Source organism: Phasianus colchicus, chromosome 9, assembly GCF_987193195.1.
Source record: "Phasianus colchicus chromosome 9, bPhaCol1.hap1.1, whole genome shotgun sequence".
Classification (NCBI taxonomy): domain Eukaryota; kingdom Metazoa; phylum Chordata; class Aves; order Galliformes; family Phasianidae; genus Phasianus; species Phasianus colchicus.
In genome coordinates this window covers 9180732-9199800 of record NC_143444.1, presented here as the reverse complement: position 1 = coordinate 9199800, position 19069 = coordinate 9180732, and the positions used below count along the sequence as shown (strand labels likewise).

General features: G+C 44.3%; 2 protein-coding genes across 4 annotated transcripts in view; one reads left to right on the top strand and one right to left on the bottom strand.

Moving 5' to 3' along the window:
• FASLG (Fas ligand) overlaps positions 1-19069 on the bottom strand; it is a 143751-nt gene that overhangs the window by 36980 nt on the left and 87702 nt on the right. The window lies entirely within an intron of this gene.
• On the top strand, positions 374-15131 carry LOC149916809 (uncharacterized). 2 transcript variants are annotated; one of them, XM_090146104.1, is made up of 3 exons: positions 374-8706; positions 10943-10973; positions 12158-15131. In XM_090146104.1, exons 1-3 carry the CDS (start codon positions 8563-8565, stop codon positions 12523-12525), a joined length of 543 nt encoding a protein of 180 aa, XP_090002230.1. In that variant the 5' UTR covers positions 374-8562; the 3' UTR covers positions 12526-15131. The 2 variants fall into 2 exon arrangements, with proteins under 2 accessions (XP_090002230.1, XP_090002231.1); XM_090146105.1 differs by having other exon boundaries at positions 8432-8670; positions 10910-10973.

Here is a 19069-nt window from a genome sequence, read left to right as displayed (position 1 = left end):
GATGGATGAGTAAACAAACAGCACTTCACTTTCCTAAAGCAATTCGGAAGGAAAGTGAAAGAACTGAATGAGATAAGAACTGTTCCTTTCCCTCAGCTCCTTGCTGCAACATGCTGTGGGTGCATGTGCCGCCCCCAGGGACGACTCTGCTCATCCCACAGCATGACCAAGTGTTCAGTCATCTCACATGAGAAGCACATATCAGCCTTGTCTGTGCAACCTCCCACAGTGCTACAAGGAACACTGCTTCAAACTTGTCTCCCATAAGAACTCTCTCAGTTTTGCGTAGAGGAGACAAGTTCTGCTGACACAGAGACAGCAAGTGAAACAGAGAAGCAAAAAAAAAAAAAAAAAAAAAGGGATGTCTGTAACTGAAATGAATCCATCTAAGTCAATAAGTCAACAACCTAATCAGTAACAAAAACTCCAGCAGCTCCAATAGTGGATATGGACCAAGCTGACAGAACCTAGGCCAAGACAAACCTTTTGTACAGGAAGATCCCATGATCAAATCAGATTACAGTGCTATGTGAGCAGCCAGCTCTGAACAGCAAAGGCAGGCTCTCAAGCCTGAACACGGAAGCAGGGCTGTTACTGAAGGGCTGTAGCACTGAAGGGAGTAGTGTTCTAACAGTCTGACAATCCAGAGAGAGGATCTGGAGAAATGAACTGCCATACAGAAAGGAGAACAGCAGGAATGATCTGCTACAGAAATATGGCGAGGGATGGTTGGGCAAGTGAGCACCTTTCAGATACAGCCTGGGGCCAGGCTGGGAATGAGACTTTCTGAAAGAGTCAGGCATCATACTGTCCACAAAAGCTGAATTTGGGCTTAAAGACATCCTGGTAATCTGTTTATCCTGCTCTGCTCTGGGAGCTACACTTGTGTCCAGTCCCAAACACTGTCTTTCCAAGAAGGGAATAAATAAACCATTCATAATCTCCAGGGAAGGCTGGGGTGTTTGGGGTGTAGGAAATGTCTCCTAAGAGTTCTGCTGTCCTCCAGACAGATTTCATAACTGTAAACATCTGATGGAAAGAGAAACTTGTTCTCTGTGCCCATATGAAAGAGGCCATTGGTTTAACCTGCAAGCCCTTGGGAGAATGAGGAGAAACTCTGTTACTCATGACAGTGCAGCCCTGGAACAGAGGACCTCTTTGGAGTCCTGAAGAGCAGCGTAGCCAAACTCTTTTCAGGTGCCATGCAAGTACCACTGCTCCTGCCATGAGGTGAGGAGGGAGCAGAGGACCTCGCTAGGGCACACAGAGCTGTAGGAGAGAACCAGCACTAGCTCTCTGGGACAGCTTCACTGAAACCTACAAAAAAAAAAAAAAAAAAAAAACTCACTCGCCTGCCTGCAAAATAATTGAGTTAAATAGACTTTATGAGGTCTCAGTACTTTCCTAGCTAACCCAAGACCATTAGTATTCATTTGCTGAGGATAACACGAACATCAGGAGACCAACCACTTCTATATTTGTCCTCTTTAGAACAGCTAGCAGCATAAGAGATTTTCCACCCTGTCCCTCTCACGCTACCTCTGCTAGTGCACTCCCACCCTGCAGCTCTCTCACTTCCACAGCAAGAGAAAACAGAGAAGACTGAAGTTGCTGCCTTTTCCCAGCCAAGTGATGATGGCTGAGGAATCAAGGAAGGTTCTTCAGCCTTTTGGACTAGGCAAATCACTGTTTTATTGTGGGTTTCCAGACAAAGAAGCATCTCCATACCTGCAGTCCTCTAAACATGTTCTGTTTTGAATGCAGGACTTAGGCTAGTGTACTGTGTGAGCTCTGTGATGAAGGTGGTCCCTCACTTATAAAATAATTAGCATTTGCAACATGAAACCCAAACTGTTACTCCTACAAACCTCCTCAACGAGCACCAACAGCCCTGATGCCACCAACACCCTTAGCTCTCAGCAAGCGCTTCCAAAGCCCTGAAGGAAGTCTCTCTGTGAGCTGTACTGCTCTGCTTAGACCCACAATCTCAGCCCAAAGGGCAGTGCTGAGCCATTTCTGACCCCTGGAATACACTAATACTACACATTCAGACAATATTAATGCTGCTCCACAGTTTTTCTGTTTTACTCCCTTTGTGGCTTTGTGGCTGATGAAGCCACTCAAGCCTTGCACTGTATTGCACTATAGCAGTACCCGTACCACATACTGCTGCTGTTTTTGTGCTGCTTCCTTTGGTGAGATTTCTGCAAGTTACAGGTGCTGACAGTTTGCAAATTGGCTACCTTTACATTTAGTAGCATTGCCACTGAAAGGAGTTAAGTAGAGAACAAGGAAAATAAATTGACTAAATATAACTCCACCAACAGATAATGACTAACACATATGTCTTCACAGGAAAGAAATAGGAGAACAGAGTGAACAGAAAATATGACTACTTTTCCAATGTTCCTTCTGAATGGAAACTGTTCAGAAACACCGAACTCATCTTCTTCCTAAAATATGTCTTTCATCTCACTGTCAGGAGATATTGGTGGATGCTGCCCAGCTCCCAGTTACATCTCTCTTGCTAGTAGATGCAGTTCCTGCACAGTCCCTCCAAACGCTCCCACACTGACTCCTGCACGGCTGCTGCTGAACTCAGCAGGAAGCAGAGCACAAGACTCAGGCTGGTAAGGGAAGAAGACAGCAGAATGCTGTCAATCCAGAGGCAGTTTGCTGATAAAAGTGTCATAGCTGGAGAGTTTCCAGTCTGTCACAACACATGATAAACATTATCATCACATACCAGGAACACTGTGGTTCTAAACTGAACTTACAAGGGAAGAAGAGACTCTAGACAAGGCACACCACCAGGGCTAAGATTTTTTAATGCTCCTCAGATTATTCTTACTGTGCCTTTCAAAATTTGTCTGATTTTCAAATACGTTATTGTCACCCACAGTATTCAAAGGCATATACACATAGCCAAGAACCACATAAGTAAGCCCTAGAAGCCTCTTGCACAGGAATCCAGCTGACCACACACCTGCATACCATGTGATTTTCAACTAATTCACATGATACCACAGGAGTCCAGAAGTTCTTGAAGCTGACACCCTGCTGTGGCTGCACATGTAATGGAGAACACAGACTTTCCACCTCCTGTTGAAAGCTCTGATGGGAAATGCCATGGTAGGACCACCTACGCCTCACACAAGTTTGTCACTGTAGCTCCATCAGCTGCATCTAGGGACTCTGCTGATACCCACAAGTGGTTGTCTTCAGTGAAGTACCAGTGGCAGATCTGGCTTTTACAATGCTACAATGCTAAAAGGGCTACAGGTAGAGAACACTAAATTTTTGGACTGGAAAGCAGAAGAAAGCTGACACATGGAAAGTATGAACAGGGTAGAGGAATGCATCAGCTGTTGCATTGACTTATGACAACGCCATCCTACATGGCTACTGATTAAGGATGACAGAGGAAATGAACATCAACTTTTCCATAACATGAAAAATGAAAGTGAAGGAGGCTATGAGAGAATTCCTATTATCCAGCAACAGCTATGGAGAGAGAAGAGCGGGTATTTTTTCTGTAGGAGGGTAAAGGAAAGGTGACCTCCTGCAAAAAGGCTGAGGAGCAGCCTAGGTTTTGGTTGCTGTGCTCAGGCACATTTATGTGGGATGCCTTCACAGGCTTCTCTCCCCGCAGGAGAGATACATCTTTTCATTGAGAGGGGTGGTCAAGCCCTGGAACATGCTACCCAGGGAAGAGGTCATAGCACTGAGCTTGGTGGTGTTAAAGCATCATCTGGACAATGCTCTCAAATGTGTGGTCTGATTTTTGGGTGGTTCTGTGTGGAGCCAGGAGTTGGACTTGGTGATTGCTACGGGTTCTTCCAACTCAGGATATTCTATAATTTACTTCACATGATACAAAAAGGAAACACACCCCACTGTACTCTTCCCCTGCATTTCCAGATGGTGCTGGCAAACGTCAGACTGGATGTTGACTGCAGCATGAACTGACAGCCAGCCTTGGCTCTTGTTACATCACACCATACAGGCAGGTGATGAGCTCAGGGCTGGACAAAAGCCAGCCAGACCAGCTGCCGGCGAGGAGATCTCTGCAGCCCTGAACCCACCCTGCTGCTGTGGGGATATGTAAGAACAGTGCTGATATTGTGCACTGGAAGAAATGCTATTTGGCCTGAGGCCAAAGGCTCTGAGTGGAAATAAGGAATCACAGCTTTTTGTAAACTAGAACCAGAAACCTCTGCCGTGCAATGGAAAATGTTCTCAAACAGATCTAATGACACAACATCTGCCCCTAAGAGTTCTGGGAGGGCAGATGTCAGGTAGTAATTAACTTGGTCCCTCTTCCACCCCTGCCATTCCCACAGCACTTCCAGTTACCCGATGGCATTGTGATGTCTCTATCCTTCCTCCAGAAGTTGCTGACAGCTGGATTAAGGCTCCAGTCACACATGAACTATGCAGAGGACAACTTTCCATCTAAGCTTCCATTAATTACACAGCCATATTTCTTCACCCATCCCAGCAATCAGACACTGATGGAGTCACCGTTCAGATAACACTGCTTAGCAACTTTGCAGACAGAGGTCAATCAAAATATTGTGGCTAGAAACTGAAGGCGGATAGCACAAGACACAGATCTACAACAAGGGGAAAACATCAGGAGGAACATCACACATTTGGCACATCCCACTGTCAACAGCTCAGGCACAGGCGTTCTCTAAAAGCCACACGCAGGCTGCTCAGTTGTCTGGGCTCCCCTTGAGCCCCAGAGGAGCCCCCCTGTGCTGCGATATCCTTGGTGGGCTCAGCACAGCTGTGAATGTCAGGCGTGTCACTCTTTTGCTGAAAGCATAAAGCAAAATCAGGGGGCTGTCCCAAATTCCTGGTAGTTGGCTGTTATGCAAGGAGAGAACCCAGAGAATTTAAAGAGGAAGAGTTTTCTCAGCTTGTCAGTTGCACTCGATAAACAACCAGGTCTTGAAAAAGCCTACAGCAGGAAACACTCCAGGCTTTTCCAATAACTGTCTCTCTGCTTGTAATGCTAGCCTAGGCCTTTGGCCAGCCTCAGAACAAAAAGTGCTTCTTGTCAGGTTGTTGCCCCAGCTCCCCTCTTGCTGCCTCTATGCTGGCAGCTGCTCAGGGTGGGCTTCCCAAAAGCGGTCATGTTGTGGGTCAGAAGCCTCCCATAGGGACTTCATGGCATGCAAACTACTGCACCCAGACAAAAGGCTTGGAAAGCCGTGGCATCTGGAAAAATCTCATTTCCAAAGAAAAACAGCACCACAAAGAAAAGATGGGGCAATCTATAATGTCAGTGAAAACAAGCCAGTAGGACTCGGAAAATTTCCCTGGAATTAAGCAAGCTTAAAAAAAAGCACAACCTGGCATTTGAGCGATGGACTTGGACAAACACTCAAACCACAGTTGTCACCTGCTGTTGAGCAGGTTTACAGAAAGCTCATGTCTAAATACGCAGTGGTACGTTTGTGAGTCCCGGCCCACATCTGGCCCAAGTAATTGACATCACTTTCAGGGTGGTGCTCAGGCAGAGAAAGTGAGGTTAGGACTGCACAATGCTGAGCGTATGAAATTCCTGCTTTGAAATAAGTTAATTTAAAGCAGATTAATTGTGCTTTAATCATTTATAACAGATAGCTCATTCAAAAGTTGGCAAATTGTCAGACGGCTGCACCCACAGGCTCCAAAGCAAATTCAAACGCAAGAGGTGGCCTTTGTCTGCTTTCAGATGCGTTGTAGCTACTGCTATTTTACATTTGAGTTCCAAAGAAATCAGGGAAGGGGCACAAGGGAGGAAAGGCAGGCAGGAATTGCATCTTGCTTCTTTGTAGGGAGCGTGGCTATTTCTACACTGAATTTACTTCCATCCCCTCCTAAGGCTGATAGGAAGGAGGAATGAAAAGGAAGGACAAGACTTGCATATAGTGTGTACCCTGTCAATAAAGATGCAATAAACATTGCAAAATCCCATTTCAAGAGCCAATACTATTTTTGAGAAGTTCTGAGAAATAAGTAGGAAAACGAGCCCAAACGCGTTGACAATTATATCTTATGTTCTGCTGGCCTTAGTCTTGAGTCTGTTTCTTAACTGGAGGTAATATAGTTAAACACTGACTGAACAAAAACTACTGAGATATACAGAGAAAGCACAGCTGAGCCACAGCTATAAATATTCTTCCAAGTAAATAATCATCCTTAATTTAAACAGTCATTTCAGCACTGTAAGACCTGGCTGAAGCTGCAGGAAACTACAGAATGAAATGAAGCTCTAAGCCCAAAGTTGCCACACACCCAAAGCAACATATCTGTAACACGGTGGAAAGATTTACAGCCCCTTTACACGGCCCTTTTGTGCTTCCACTTAACAGTGAGCACACAAGTTGCTGTATCTATGCTTAATAAAGTGTGTATAAATAGAATACGAGCTGGACTCCACCTCCTCTGAGAGAAATGCCACTTCAGTGTCTGGAAATGTTTATCTCCAACCCCTCTTGAAGGGGTATGATCCTTCCTTTTTTAACCATTTATTCATCTAAGTAACTGGCAAATGATGAGTCCCAAGAATGACAATTTTGTAGCCCGAGCTCTGGTTTGTGGTAGAAGAAAAATGCAGTTATTTCCAGATTAAAAAATATTGCTGGAATTGTCATTGGAAGATTTTCTTCTCCATTCCTGGGATGTTTTCTTATGTTTTGTTTCTTAACGTACTTCTTTTCAGACCCTCGTTGCCACCGTGATACATGGGATGTCACAGGAAGTTTCATTTTCATGCTTTAAAATGAAGATTGTTTGGGGCTTTTTATGTGGTCAAAGCCAGGAGTTTAAGAAGTGGTGAACTTAGTTCCCAGCGCTGCAGCATCAGAGCCACAGGCCAATGTCATTTCGGGGCCAAACCAAGGTTCCTAAGGCAGCTCACAGGAGTGCTCTGAGTCGCAGGCTCTCTGCCCTACTCTTTGGAGATAGGTCCTCGCCCGCAGCACTTGCAGTGTGTATTTGTAATTGCGTACTTGTCATTCGAGTGCTGCTGTCTTTTGGGGTGACTGAATGGTTGGGTCTGGCCAAGAGGAACAGTTGGATCCCCTGTGGCTCTTGCTGGCTTAGCTTCAACAAACCATTTTTTTAAGGTAGTCTGAAAAGGGGTTAGTGCAGAGGCAGCCATTGCTCTTCCTTTGTGTCACTGCGCAGTTTGGGGAGGAAGAAGGCACATGTGATAGGTGTTAATAGCTCTCTCCATACCAGCCAAGCCTTTTATTGCCCTTTTTAGGAGTTTGTGGAAAGTACCATTTTCTTGATGTCAGCCATGCAGAGACACTACCAAGACTGGCAGAAGATGCATACAGAATGGGGGCAGTGGGCCACAGCAACATCACACCAGGACTATCAGGAGTTTTCCCAGGGTGCTGGATGGGCTTGGGCTAGTGATGGAGGTGGGGTGGCCCACACCAACAGCTGGCACTGCCTCAGCCAGTTCAGCTCAGCAGCTGCCTGGACATGCAGGTGTCCCTCTTTCTTAAGCTGAGGCTTCTTCTGCAGGTTGAAAAGAGGAAGAGAAGAGCAGAGGCAGAAGACTAAAAAAGTGTATGAAGGATACTTTCCATTCTCTCCATCCACAAGCAAAGCTAGTGAATGCAGCAGAGTCATCACAGATCTCTAAGTGATGTCTTGGTGTGTCAGGATCTCTTTTGTAAATAAACACCAATGAAGAACACTTTCATATTGAAAATAAAAGATCATGTAGAATGTAAAAATGGAAGCTACTTTCGAAGTTGACAGTTAATAAATTATTTTAGGAGGACTTTGAAAATCAGTCAGCTCATTTCAAACAGCAAAGTGGAAGACATTTAAAAAAAAAAAATTAACAGTTTTCACACTATCCTGCTCAAACGGCATTACTGTGTGCTGTTGATTGCATGCAAATGTTTCCATTTGCCACTGAGACCATACTTGTGGCTCCACAGCACTGCTTGTTTGCAGTCATGTATTTCAGTGTGTGTAGTTTCACTTTTAGCACATGATTCATATCCTCAGGGAACTGCAGAAATGCCCTTTCGTCATCGGCACTTGGATCCGTGTTGTCAAAATGAGAAACAGATTCAATCTGGTGCCAACTTCTCAGCCATGAAAAAAGCTCTCTGATGCCTCTGGAAATGGGAGCAGGTGGCGTACAGCCATCAGCAGTTCTTGCGCTCAGACCTGGTCCTTTCAGTTTGAGCTCGCTGGAGAGTTTGTAGACCTGACTTGCATCAAGTCTGAGGTGGTTTTTGGAAGCCCTTACAACTTACTGCTGGAGTTTCATTTTTGTCATTCTGGGCTGTGAGCCAAACAAAAGTCCTCTGCCTCCTTTAATAAGGAAACAGTCACACATTAACTCTTAGCCCCAGGCTAGTGATGAAACAGACCATGGCTAGCTCCTCCTCTCAGTGTTATTAGCATGGGGAAAGCTTCAGCATAAAACCATCTCCAAGTCCCATCCTGGCAACAAAGTGATCAGGAATTCCAGCTGTGCCTTTTCTGACATTGGTGCTGTTTGCATACTTGCCTCTGGCTGTCCTGAAGATAAGCATCATGGAAGCACCACACTTGATGGAGAATGGAAATACTTCACAGAGAAGGAAATGGTGTAAAGTAGCTTTATATACTTCAATATTTGTTTTGATTGTGATTTCATTCCTGGTTTCTACCATCTTCTATTTGCTCCACGATAAACAGGTAAGAACAAATTCCTAACTCTGGACTGTACAACACACATGCATTTCTAACAATTAATATTTCTGTATTTATGCTATCATCTAATGGCAACCTAGTCCTTCCTCTTTTGGAGACCGCTAATGCTTTTACTTTCCAAGGTTTGAGCAACTAACAGTTCCGCTGGCTCCTTGGGAATTGTCTTCAACATTTTGCTTTCATTTTAGTAAGATCAGGAAAAAAATGTTTTAATTTTGTTCTGTTAAGTTTCCTCTCCCGCATAAGTGATGTAGGCTTTCTTAGTATGATACAGACTGATGTTGCTCTGTAAGGACAAGAGAGGTTGAAGAGTCCTAGTATTTCACCAAGCACTAAGCCTTTTCACTCTGTTTTACCAAATGCTCATGCAATCTTATCTAAATAACAGTTACTGAATCATGTTGCCTTCTGGATATCAACAGCTGACTTCAATGTTTTCTACTCCAACATTTACATGTACTATAACAAACAGATTCAAGAGAGAGCCAAGCAACAGATGTGACAAAGCTCAGCTTTTCGCTTGCCAGTTTTTAAAATGGTTTAGTCTCTGGGAGGATCTAAATTCTAGTCTGGGATATCTTACATATCCCACTGTGATATAGCTCACTTCAATTCCAGTCCTGGAGAGAAAAGGGGACAAGGAAAAATCCCCTTCTGTTAAGAGGCAGGACAGCTTGTTCTTATGGTCTGCCACCTCCTTGTGGCACAATGACAGCAGGGAGCCCCAGAAGGTCAAATCCTGCAAAGCTCTGACTGCTTTTATAGAATATGAAAACTGCTAAATTCCCACAAGAAAGAAGCCTACTCTGCATATTACAGCATTAACATTTATTAAAAAAAAAAAAAAAAAAAAGGTTTTAATTGTTTTGGTACTTTTACCTGCCCTCTTACAACCTCCCATCTACTTCAAAGCTGTGAGCGAGCTGCTCTGTGACCTGCAATTACAACCGCATCCCTGTGATGACGGTGAGCCTCAGAGCTGTTCCCACGTCCCACTGACGCATCACTTAATGTCACACTACAAAAAGGTAGTGGCTTTAGGAAGAAAAAGAACTGTCTTCAGTCCTGTTGCTTATATTAATTAGAGAGAGACAGGACCGGGTAATGAAAGCCTTTCCCTCCAAGGAATTCCCCCCAGCACGCGGGACAGCAACTTCCTAAGGAGCAGATGAGGTTTTGTTTCAGAAGGGATTTTAAGCATTTCAGAGCTTGGAGGCTGCAAGATGAGATGGATCCCTATAGCTGTAATTTGATCTCAGTCTGCTTTTTAGGGTCTCTGAACAGGGAGCAGTCATAGCTCCAAAACTGCAAAGGAGAGTACAACCTCCATAAACAAACACTGAGTCACTAGTCGGAGGAATTTACTGTAATCTCTTACTGCTGCCAGTTTACCACCTCCTTCCCTTGTTTGGATGGGCTTTAGGAAACTCTTAACTAGGAAGTCTGACTACCAGACCAGGAAGCACCATGCCTGACTCTCCAGCTAAAGATGATGCAGGAGTTAAAAAGAAGTAGGCTTAAAAGTCAGCTGCAGTTCTCCCTTTCCTGCACATCAGATCAGGTACAACCTCAAGGACATCACCTCACCCTTGCATGTTTCCTTCTTGCTCCTTGCATAGGGGTAAGGAAGCCTGAGGGACACTTGGAAGCAGCAGTGACCACTGTCAGCACAGCTGGCAAAGCAGTGTGTGGGCTGCAGCGTGCACTGCCCTGTTGATTGGCAATAAATAATTGCAAGTTGCAATATACAGAAAGAATGATTCATGGTTCTATGAGGGGAAATCAGCACAACAATATAAAGCTCCCCATGAGACTGCACTGACTTCGAGTCCGTGTCCACAGATATCGTTTGTGACAGTCTTGGAGAGCTCAATCGAGGGTTGAAATGAAACCCCTAGCATCAAAGAAGTGCATAGACCTCCTCTAGGCACTGATGGCAGTTATTGGTTTTATTTTTTTGATAATACCACTAAAATGCATATGAAAAAGCTGATCTTGTTTTAAACATTTAAACTTAATTGGAGAACAATTTTTTTTTTTTTTTCATAGCAAATCAATGTGTGTGCTTGAAAGCAATTACTGTTTGTAATTACAGACATAAAGGTTATTTCCCTTCCTAAGAAATCACTTTTGTGCATTGAGAATGCTGCTTTGTTGAGTTCAAAAATAGACTGAAAATTCCCAGCAGAAAATAATAACAAATCTTTACTTCTTTCCACAGCCACAGGAGACATGCTGGGCACATGGATTTTGTAAGTATTAGGAGATATCAGAGCTGCTTTCTGGTTTTATCAGACTCATGCTAGGACAAAAATAAGTATTTCCTAGTATTCTATCACAGCCCTCATGTGTGGTTTCACCTGTTCCATGCAAGTATAAATTCTGACCACAGAAATATGGAGCCCATTGGATATGTTGGTCCCTGCAGAGATATTCCCAGCTCTGCACCTAGAGCTGCCAGCCAGCAACATCCTGTCTTAGTCAGAAGCAGCCAAACTCACCTCTGAAAATGACCCATGAAAGCAGCATCACAGAGGCAGGTTTATTTTTACCTGGTGTTGGTCGTCAGTTCCCTGGGCTCAAGCTAGGGCAGTCCTAGAGAAACATCCTCTGTACCAGCTCAGATCCTCAGAGAGATTTAACACATCCGTGGAGTGTTTCTGCATCCATTAAACTTTAGCTAATTACTTGACTGTGTGACACCTTAACCAGCTTGAATGCTCCAGGCAGAGATTATGGCTGAAGGTACTGCAGTGGAGTGAGCTGGGCATCCCCATCACCTGCTATTTGATCCACTGCATCGAGACCCTGATGCATTAAGTATGGTAGAAACATGCATCCTCATGGTATGCACAATCAGACACTGCCATGAGTTGTCACTTCCCTACCAGAGTGCCAGGCACATGACAAATGGCACCATCCTTAAGCATTGCAGATGGTGATGTGCGCTCATTCAGTGCAGGACCAGGAGCAAAATCTGGCAAGACCCCACAGGCTCAGCTCTTGTGAGGGATGAATATAGAGAAGCCAGGGAGCAGAGGATTACCATAACCACCCTCATCATTGTCAGGTCGAGCAGAAGTTCTGTCCATAAATTATTTCTCATTAGAGATCAGCCCAGACCTAGCTCTTTGCCTTGAAGGCTCTATGTCTCTGGGGTGCTTTGAGCATCTAACAACAGCACAGAGTCTCTCCAAGCCACCCACGGCCCTGGAGGCCATCAGAGTTTCTCCAAACAGACCGAGATCTCTACTTCTGAGTTACTGAGCTCAAAAGATCCCTAACAATAACAACAATCATTATCCTCTAAAGAAAAACATCAGGAAAGGAGTGCAGAGAGGCAATAGGAGATAGTAATTTACATGCATATGTACAGAACAAGATTGTCCTTAAGCATAATTAATCACAATACTCATTTTGTCTGTATTTTCCTCAGTAAAAAGATATAACCCAACGAGCAACAGAGGTACCATGATCTGGGAATGGAGCTTTAAACACTGCCACGGCTTGGTGAAGGATCACAACGAATACCTGATAATCATGGAGGATGGCAACTACTTCATCTATGCTCAGATCAACCGCGAAACGGAGACGGAGGAGTCTTTCACACTTGCGCTGTACAAAGAGCCAGGCATCACTCTTAATGAGGCTGTGGGGCCAAACAAAGGGGGTAATAATGGTACAGTAAATTTTGGTAGACCTTTTTATCTGCGGAAGGGAGATGAGCTGCGTTGTGAGCTAAATGTTAATTCTGGAAAAATTCTCCTTGGGTATCAGAGTTACTGGGGCCTCTATAAAATATAGCAGGGTTCTGCTCTGAGTCAGATCCTCCCTTATACCCTCCTTAGGGCGCTTATCATCATGGATGAAGAGCTTGCAATTTCTCTTTACGTGAAGTTCAATTTGCTGGAGCGCATGCCACAGTAGGTTGGCATCCTACAGCAACAGAGTAAGCTGTAAAACAAAGTAAATAGCAAACTTTCATAATACTGGATGGCCCTTGATCACCACAAAGTACAAGAGAAAGATGCTTCTAGAAGGAAGAGTCCTCGGTGCATCACAGGATTGACCTGAAGATCCTGGAAAAACAGGTCACTATATTCCGTGTCCTGAGCTGAGGGGAGCTCTACTTTGTAGATGGTTGCATTTCAGAGCTGGGTACCTGTTGGAATCTAGCTCCCTTCTAATGAAAGGTGCTATGCAAAACTAAGGTATTCTATATCATTCCTGCACAACTTGCCCACAAATGATGCACTAGAGCCAGGGGATGAAGCAGTTCAGAGTCAGCCTGTGACAGAAGAAAAGCTTTTCAACTCCATCTGCAGCTTTGCCTTCTTTTTGCCACTAGCAAGATAAACATCCCATTGAAGTTTGCCAAGGGCAGCTTCCTCTTCTTGGCTGGTTCAGAGCACAAGGACTTTTGCAGTCAAGCCCAAGCAGTACTGCTCCTCTTTGAATTCATGTCACATACCAGCACTAGCTGAGCAGCCTAGAAAAATGATAAATGCTACTCTGAGTATCTAAATATTGGAAAGAAAATACGTATGAGGGCAGTACGTATGGAGGGCTGGAGCAATGCTTCTAGCTTTTTTCACTACACTTTGTAGCAAGGCAGGGCAAATTCAGTCCTGACAGAAAAGGGGAAGGGTCAAGAACTCCTCCTGCCTCTGTTCCACACAGACAGCCATTTCAGTACTGCTGCAGGGTGGTGGGAAACATGAGCTAGAAGGGGAGCAGCACACCCTTCACCTGCTTAGGTAAAATCACGGGTATCAAGATACTGCTTGCTTCAAAGCCTTGGGTATCTGCTCTGCTTCCTGGGATGTATGTCATCTGCACAGCACGTGAAGGTCTCAAGGCCTCTGCAAAGGCAAAGCACTCTTGGAAAACCAGTCTGCTGTGTCTGCATTGTGGCCCAGTTGCCCTACGTTCCTCTCCCTTGCCGGGGCAGGTTGTCCAAGGGGTTATGTGCTTTGTTTTCCTGCCACCTGGACCTTCACAACTCCTCTGTCATGCTCAGAGTTCATAACAGCCTTGCAGAAGAAGTGCATAGGAAAGAACAGCAACTGAGAAGCAGAATGGAAATTAATAGTCATGTGGGGTGAATTGGGGCAGTTAGTGCTGCTGGCAGCTCTTACAGTTTTATATTCCATGCGTTGTAATTCTAAAGAATCAGGAGCCAACCTTTTACCAGGACATCTGTAGTCTTGAGTTTTGTTTCATGCAATCTTTGACTGATGAAAACATTACTCTTGTTCTTACTTTGCTTGGTTGATTTCCCTTAGTTTAAAATAAAAAATCATACAAACCGCAAGCGTATCTCACTTCTTTCAGACGGACCAAGAAGATAACTGACTGACGCATTTCTCTACCTTTCATCTACTTTCACTAAACTGTGTCTTCTGCTCACAGAAGTTAGCAGTGTTAGCACAGATTAAGAGTACTCGGAACTGCCTGGGACACTGTTGAATGCGGTCCTGCACCCTGCATATGGGGGCACTGCCTGCAGCTCAGCACCACTGGGATGGGGAGGAGGGGGATGTCAGTACTCACTTGCCTAGGGACACGCAGGAAGGCAAGGCAATGTAAAGGAGAGGCAAGTTATACAGCTTCAGCATTTAGCAGAAGCCATCATGGCGAGACAACACCCCTCGTCACTTTCTGGGTCACAAAGAAAGTCCAAAATAGTCAACAGAAGACAGAAGACTTCTCATTCCACATGGGAGCCATCAAAATCCCTGACCTTGCAACATGCCAGACAGGATCTGGCTCTGACACACAGACCTCCAAGCAGGGTTAAAATCAGAAGGCAGACACAGAAATGCTACGGCAGTGAAACTGCATGGAGACTTTCTTGTACCGTGGGATGTTTTCAACATACCCATCAGGAGGTTGCGTAGATAGAACAGAGGCACGCTCTTAACATCCCTCTCCCGTCATTTGTGCCTGCTGAATCTTCCCATAGCTTCTTACTCACCCTGTTATGCCTTGTGACCCTGCCATACTCTTTAGAAATAACTGGGGAACTCTGCCTCTTCTCTTTTTCTCTTTGAATCAGGCTTTGCCCGTGACATGCCCTCACATTCATGCCTGTCAAGAAACAATAATAGTTCCCCAACCATTCCCCCTCAGCCTGCCAGTGACCAAATTGTTCAGATTCCTTGAAAATATAAATCTCTTTACCTTGCCTAGACAGACTGGAGCAATGGGCCCAGGAGAACCTCACGAGGTTCAATAAATCCAAGCACAAGGTCTTGCAATGGGTCATGGCAACCCCTGCTTATCAGTAAAAACTGGGGGATGTAAGGACTGAGCGCAGCCCTGCTGAAAAGGACCTGTGGGTACAGGTGGATGGCAAGCTGAAATATGGGTCAGCAATGCGTCCTGGCAGCCCAGAAAGCCAACCTATCTCAGGCTGCATCAAAAGAAGCGCGGCCAGCAGGTCAGGAAAGTGATCCTGCTTCTCTGTTCTGTGCTGTGAGGCCTCACCTGGAGTGCTGCATCCAGATGTGGAGTCCTCAATATAGAGAGACATGGAGCTGCTGGATCTTGTCCAGAGGAGAGCCACAAAAACACCTCTCCTTTGAAGACAGGCTGAGAGAAACTAGGGCAGTTCAGCATGGAGAGGAGAAGGCTCTGGGGAGACCTGAGAGAGGCCTGTCAATATCTACAATAGGGCTGTGAGAAAGAAGGGGGCAGACTCTTTAGTGGACAGGACAAGGGGAAATGGTTTCAAAACTAAAGGAAGGACAATTCTGTGATTCTTGCCCTAGGCATCAGGGAATACACATAGCAGACCTATGCTATCACCAGTGCCTCAGGTTGGAAATCCTGCTGCTCTGAAAATCTGCAGAATTATCAAATCAGTGCACTGCTAAAAAGTCATTTCCATTACAAAATTTCTTCTTTGACAATTGAAATTATCATTTGCCACTAGGAGAGTGTTTTCACTGAGATGTCAGGTTATTAGAAAGTAGCATATTTCTGTGTAGTCTTTTAATTATATATTCTTTCTAATCTACCGGAAGAATGATGTCAAGGACCATGAATGTATCATGAGATAGACTTCATAAATAGCTAGTCACATGTCTTCAACAAGAAAAAATGCAGTTTTTTTTTTTTTCCTGGACTCAAGGAGTTCCTGCTTTCCCAGAAGCTCAGCACACTGCACATCCCCCTGCAGCATCAGAGACATGAGGGCCATTGAAGAACAGAGCTATGTTTTCAGAAGCCAGCCAAAACGTGCTTCTATTGATGGAATAATCACTTTTTAAAATGAGTGCTTGACTACAAATAATCACAATATATTAATTAGTTCTTTTATTTAACAAATATCCTCAAACCACCTACTATCACCTCACTTTAGTATGCTACTCCCTCTATATTTAATAGAAGCTAAGTGCTTTCTGTTACAGCCTGATTTGAAAATTTAATTCACTTTCAGGCAAAAATTGCCACAAAGAATATCAAGCCCAGCCTGGTCTTTTCTCTAAGTAGGTGCAGAGGCAGTTCTGATAACATGGAAGACACACATTACCACTGCTGACTCTGGCCAGTCAGATGGATCAGCCAGCAAATCCTGGGCAAAGAAACTCTAGCTTGGAACTGCCCAAATTCAGTGCTTTTTGTCTAGATCATCAACGTGTGGAGAATAACCTGTCTACAGCTATTGTACACTCCACGAAGACAGGTGAGTGATACAACAAGCAGTAGCTGTACCTGAAATCCTGTACCAGCACAGCTCCTACACACAGTACTGTGCATTGAGAGGTTTTCTGCCAGCTTTGTGGCAGGCATCAGGGGTGTCCACACATCTCCAGCATCATGGACTGATTGCTCCAAAGTCCTCAATCAGTAAATGACTCATCCATGCTGAGAATATGAGTGTAGTTTATGATAGAATAGTTCAGCTGGAAGGGACTTTCAAAGATCATCTAGTCCAACTGTTTGGAGGAGTTTCAAATCGTGACTTACTTTCAAGAAGTTCACATTCAATTTTTCTCTTGCCTTTGAAAGAAGTCCAAACCATACAAAGGCCCAGTGGCAGTAGAAAAAGCAACAAGCCAAGTGCCACCCGCAAAGGAAGCAGCAGCTCACGAGGAGATGGGAACCTGCTTTTTGGTTAGGAGCAGCTTGTTCACATCACTTAATACGAAGCGATTCATCTAAAAAGACAAGTGTTGCTGCAAGTCCACTTAGGCAGATGAAGTCCTAGCATGGAGGAATACCAAATCTCATGTTTGGTGCAGCTTGAATACTTGCCTTTAGCTTCCCAAAAGTCACTGGGATTCAGTTAGCAAAGTCTTGGCCACTTCTGAAAATGGACTATGACCCCCATAACAACTTCAATGCTTTGAAGGTTTTTACCACAAATGTTTTTCTTGCAGAAGCCCCACTGAACATCAGTGGTACAGGTTCCCTAAGTCACATGAGTGCTTGTGAAAAATCACTTCCTTTGTAGGAAGCACCAACAAACTTTCTGCCCAAGTATGTATCTCTACAGGTGCTCGGCTTGCCTTTCTAGAACCAAGTTGCTTCTTTAATCACAAAAGCAAAACTAGTAAGCAGGATGTTCCTTCACTTTACCCTGATCTGAAATGAGAAAGAACTGAGAGGTGATGCAAATCCAGCAAGTGCCTGGAGCCTCATCTTATTGTGAGCCCATTACTATATGCTGTAGAAACGGAGTGATGAGTAACAGGGAAGAGCTGTTTTCTACTCCAGCCCTTTCAAATGCGGTTGGATTTCCCCGCTGCCCACTTATGTGAAAACTTCCTTTTTCTTTCATCATGTTGCAAGCCGAGTATCTGGTTCAGGGAAGCATTTGCAAAAGTGTGACAGCTCTTGCTCCCTACTGGAATATAGAGCAACCCACGTTGTAACATCCTTCTATACAAATTCACTGGCGTGCTTCAGAGAAACAGCTGCTCACTCAACCAACTGCGTCAGCAGGCAGGCCGTGCTCTCCCTCCTCACCAGGAGCAGTGCACAGCAAAGCAGTGTATCCAAAGCGTTTATCTAAAGACCCACAGCTCCCCTGGCCAACATGCAAACACATGGGATTTTAACCAGAAAACAAATCTCTGCAGCTGAGCAAGAGAGACTGTGTATGGCAACTGGTGTTTTCCAGAGTACACTCTTTCAGGCTGTGATTTTTGGATCCACCTTAATTGTCAAAACTTCAAAAGCTACAAACAGAGGATGTGCTTTTTGCTGTTTGATGCAGCATCACAGCCTGAAACAGCCTTGCAGAAGAGGAGAGCAGAGGAGAAGCTTATGATAGGCAGTCCAATGAATTCAGTATGTATGCTAATTAGTCACCATTAAAATCTCCAGCAAAAATTCTATGATTCTATGAAAACCTCATACTCTGAGTCACCATTAAAATCTCATATTTTGGATGCCTGCTTGGTCCAAAGTTCAACCATGTTTTTCCCTCTGTAATGGAAAATCAACATCATTTTTTTTTTTTTTTAAATTTATTGCTACCTGTAAGTACTGACTTGTAGATACTTTGGGAGGAATCAATCTACAGTCAGGTTTATGCACATGCTGTTGGCTCCTAATTTCAGGGCTCCTCTGCTGAGCCCTGGAAGAACTTCACATCCACATATCAGCAAAGACAGCCCATGTCATCACAGATTTCAGCCTGATAAGCAAGATATGCATTAGAGGGGAGAAAAGTATTATCAGCACTTCTAAGTGAGGGAAGAAAGGGAAGATGATGTGATTTCTCTAGGGTCATCTAGGGTCTCCAGGCAAGCAGAGATGAGCAGTAATGAGACTCGGCCCGAACATCCTCACTGCAGAAAGTAAAAGCAATGATAAGAGCTCTCAGAAAATAAATCCTAGAAGTGCCACATCTGGATTCTATTTTTTTTTTCCTCTTTCGAAGATAACAGTCTAAGACAATCAGGATATGCTAAAAGTGGACCAAAAAAGCTCCCAAATGCCAGAAATGTGACCATGTTGCAGGGTTCAGTGGCATTATCTGGTTGGCTAGCACAGTGCTCACCCATCGCCTCCTTTGGCCTCCCTTGGACCTCGTGCAAGGGGCTCACATCTTCTGCTTTAGTACTTTTGAAAGAGGATTCTGTATTGAGGTGCATTTCTGGTATAAATTCAGCAAATCCCATCTTCCATCTCATTTGAGTTGAAAGAACAACTTTTTTTTTTTTTCTTTTTTCTTTTTTTCTTTTTTCTTTTCTTTTTTTTTTTTTTTCCCTTCAAAATGCAGTGTCAATCTGTGCAAAAGACATTCTGATTTCATGTCAGCCCTACGCAGGAAGACGCTTTAGCATCTCAGCTCCCAGATCTTGCAGTGCTGAAAGCTGCTCTATCTCTCCTC

Bases quoted from the DNA above. Each gene is read 5' to 3' on its own strand.
- LOC149916809 (XM_090146104.1), top strand. From the start codon at position 8,563: ATGGAAGCACCACACTTGATGGAGAATGGAAATACTTCACAGAGAAGG. The intron at 8,707-10,942 runs GTAAGAACAAAT...TTCTTTCCACAG, and splicing joins ATTTGCTCCACGATAAACAG to CCACAGGAGACATGCTGGGC. The intron at 10,974-12,157 runs GTAAGTATTAGG...TATTTTCCTCAG, and splicing joins ATGCTGGGCACATGGATTTT to TAAAAAGATATAACCCAACG.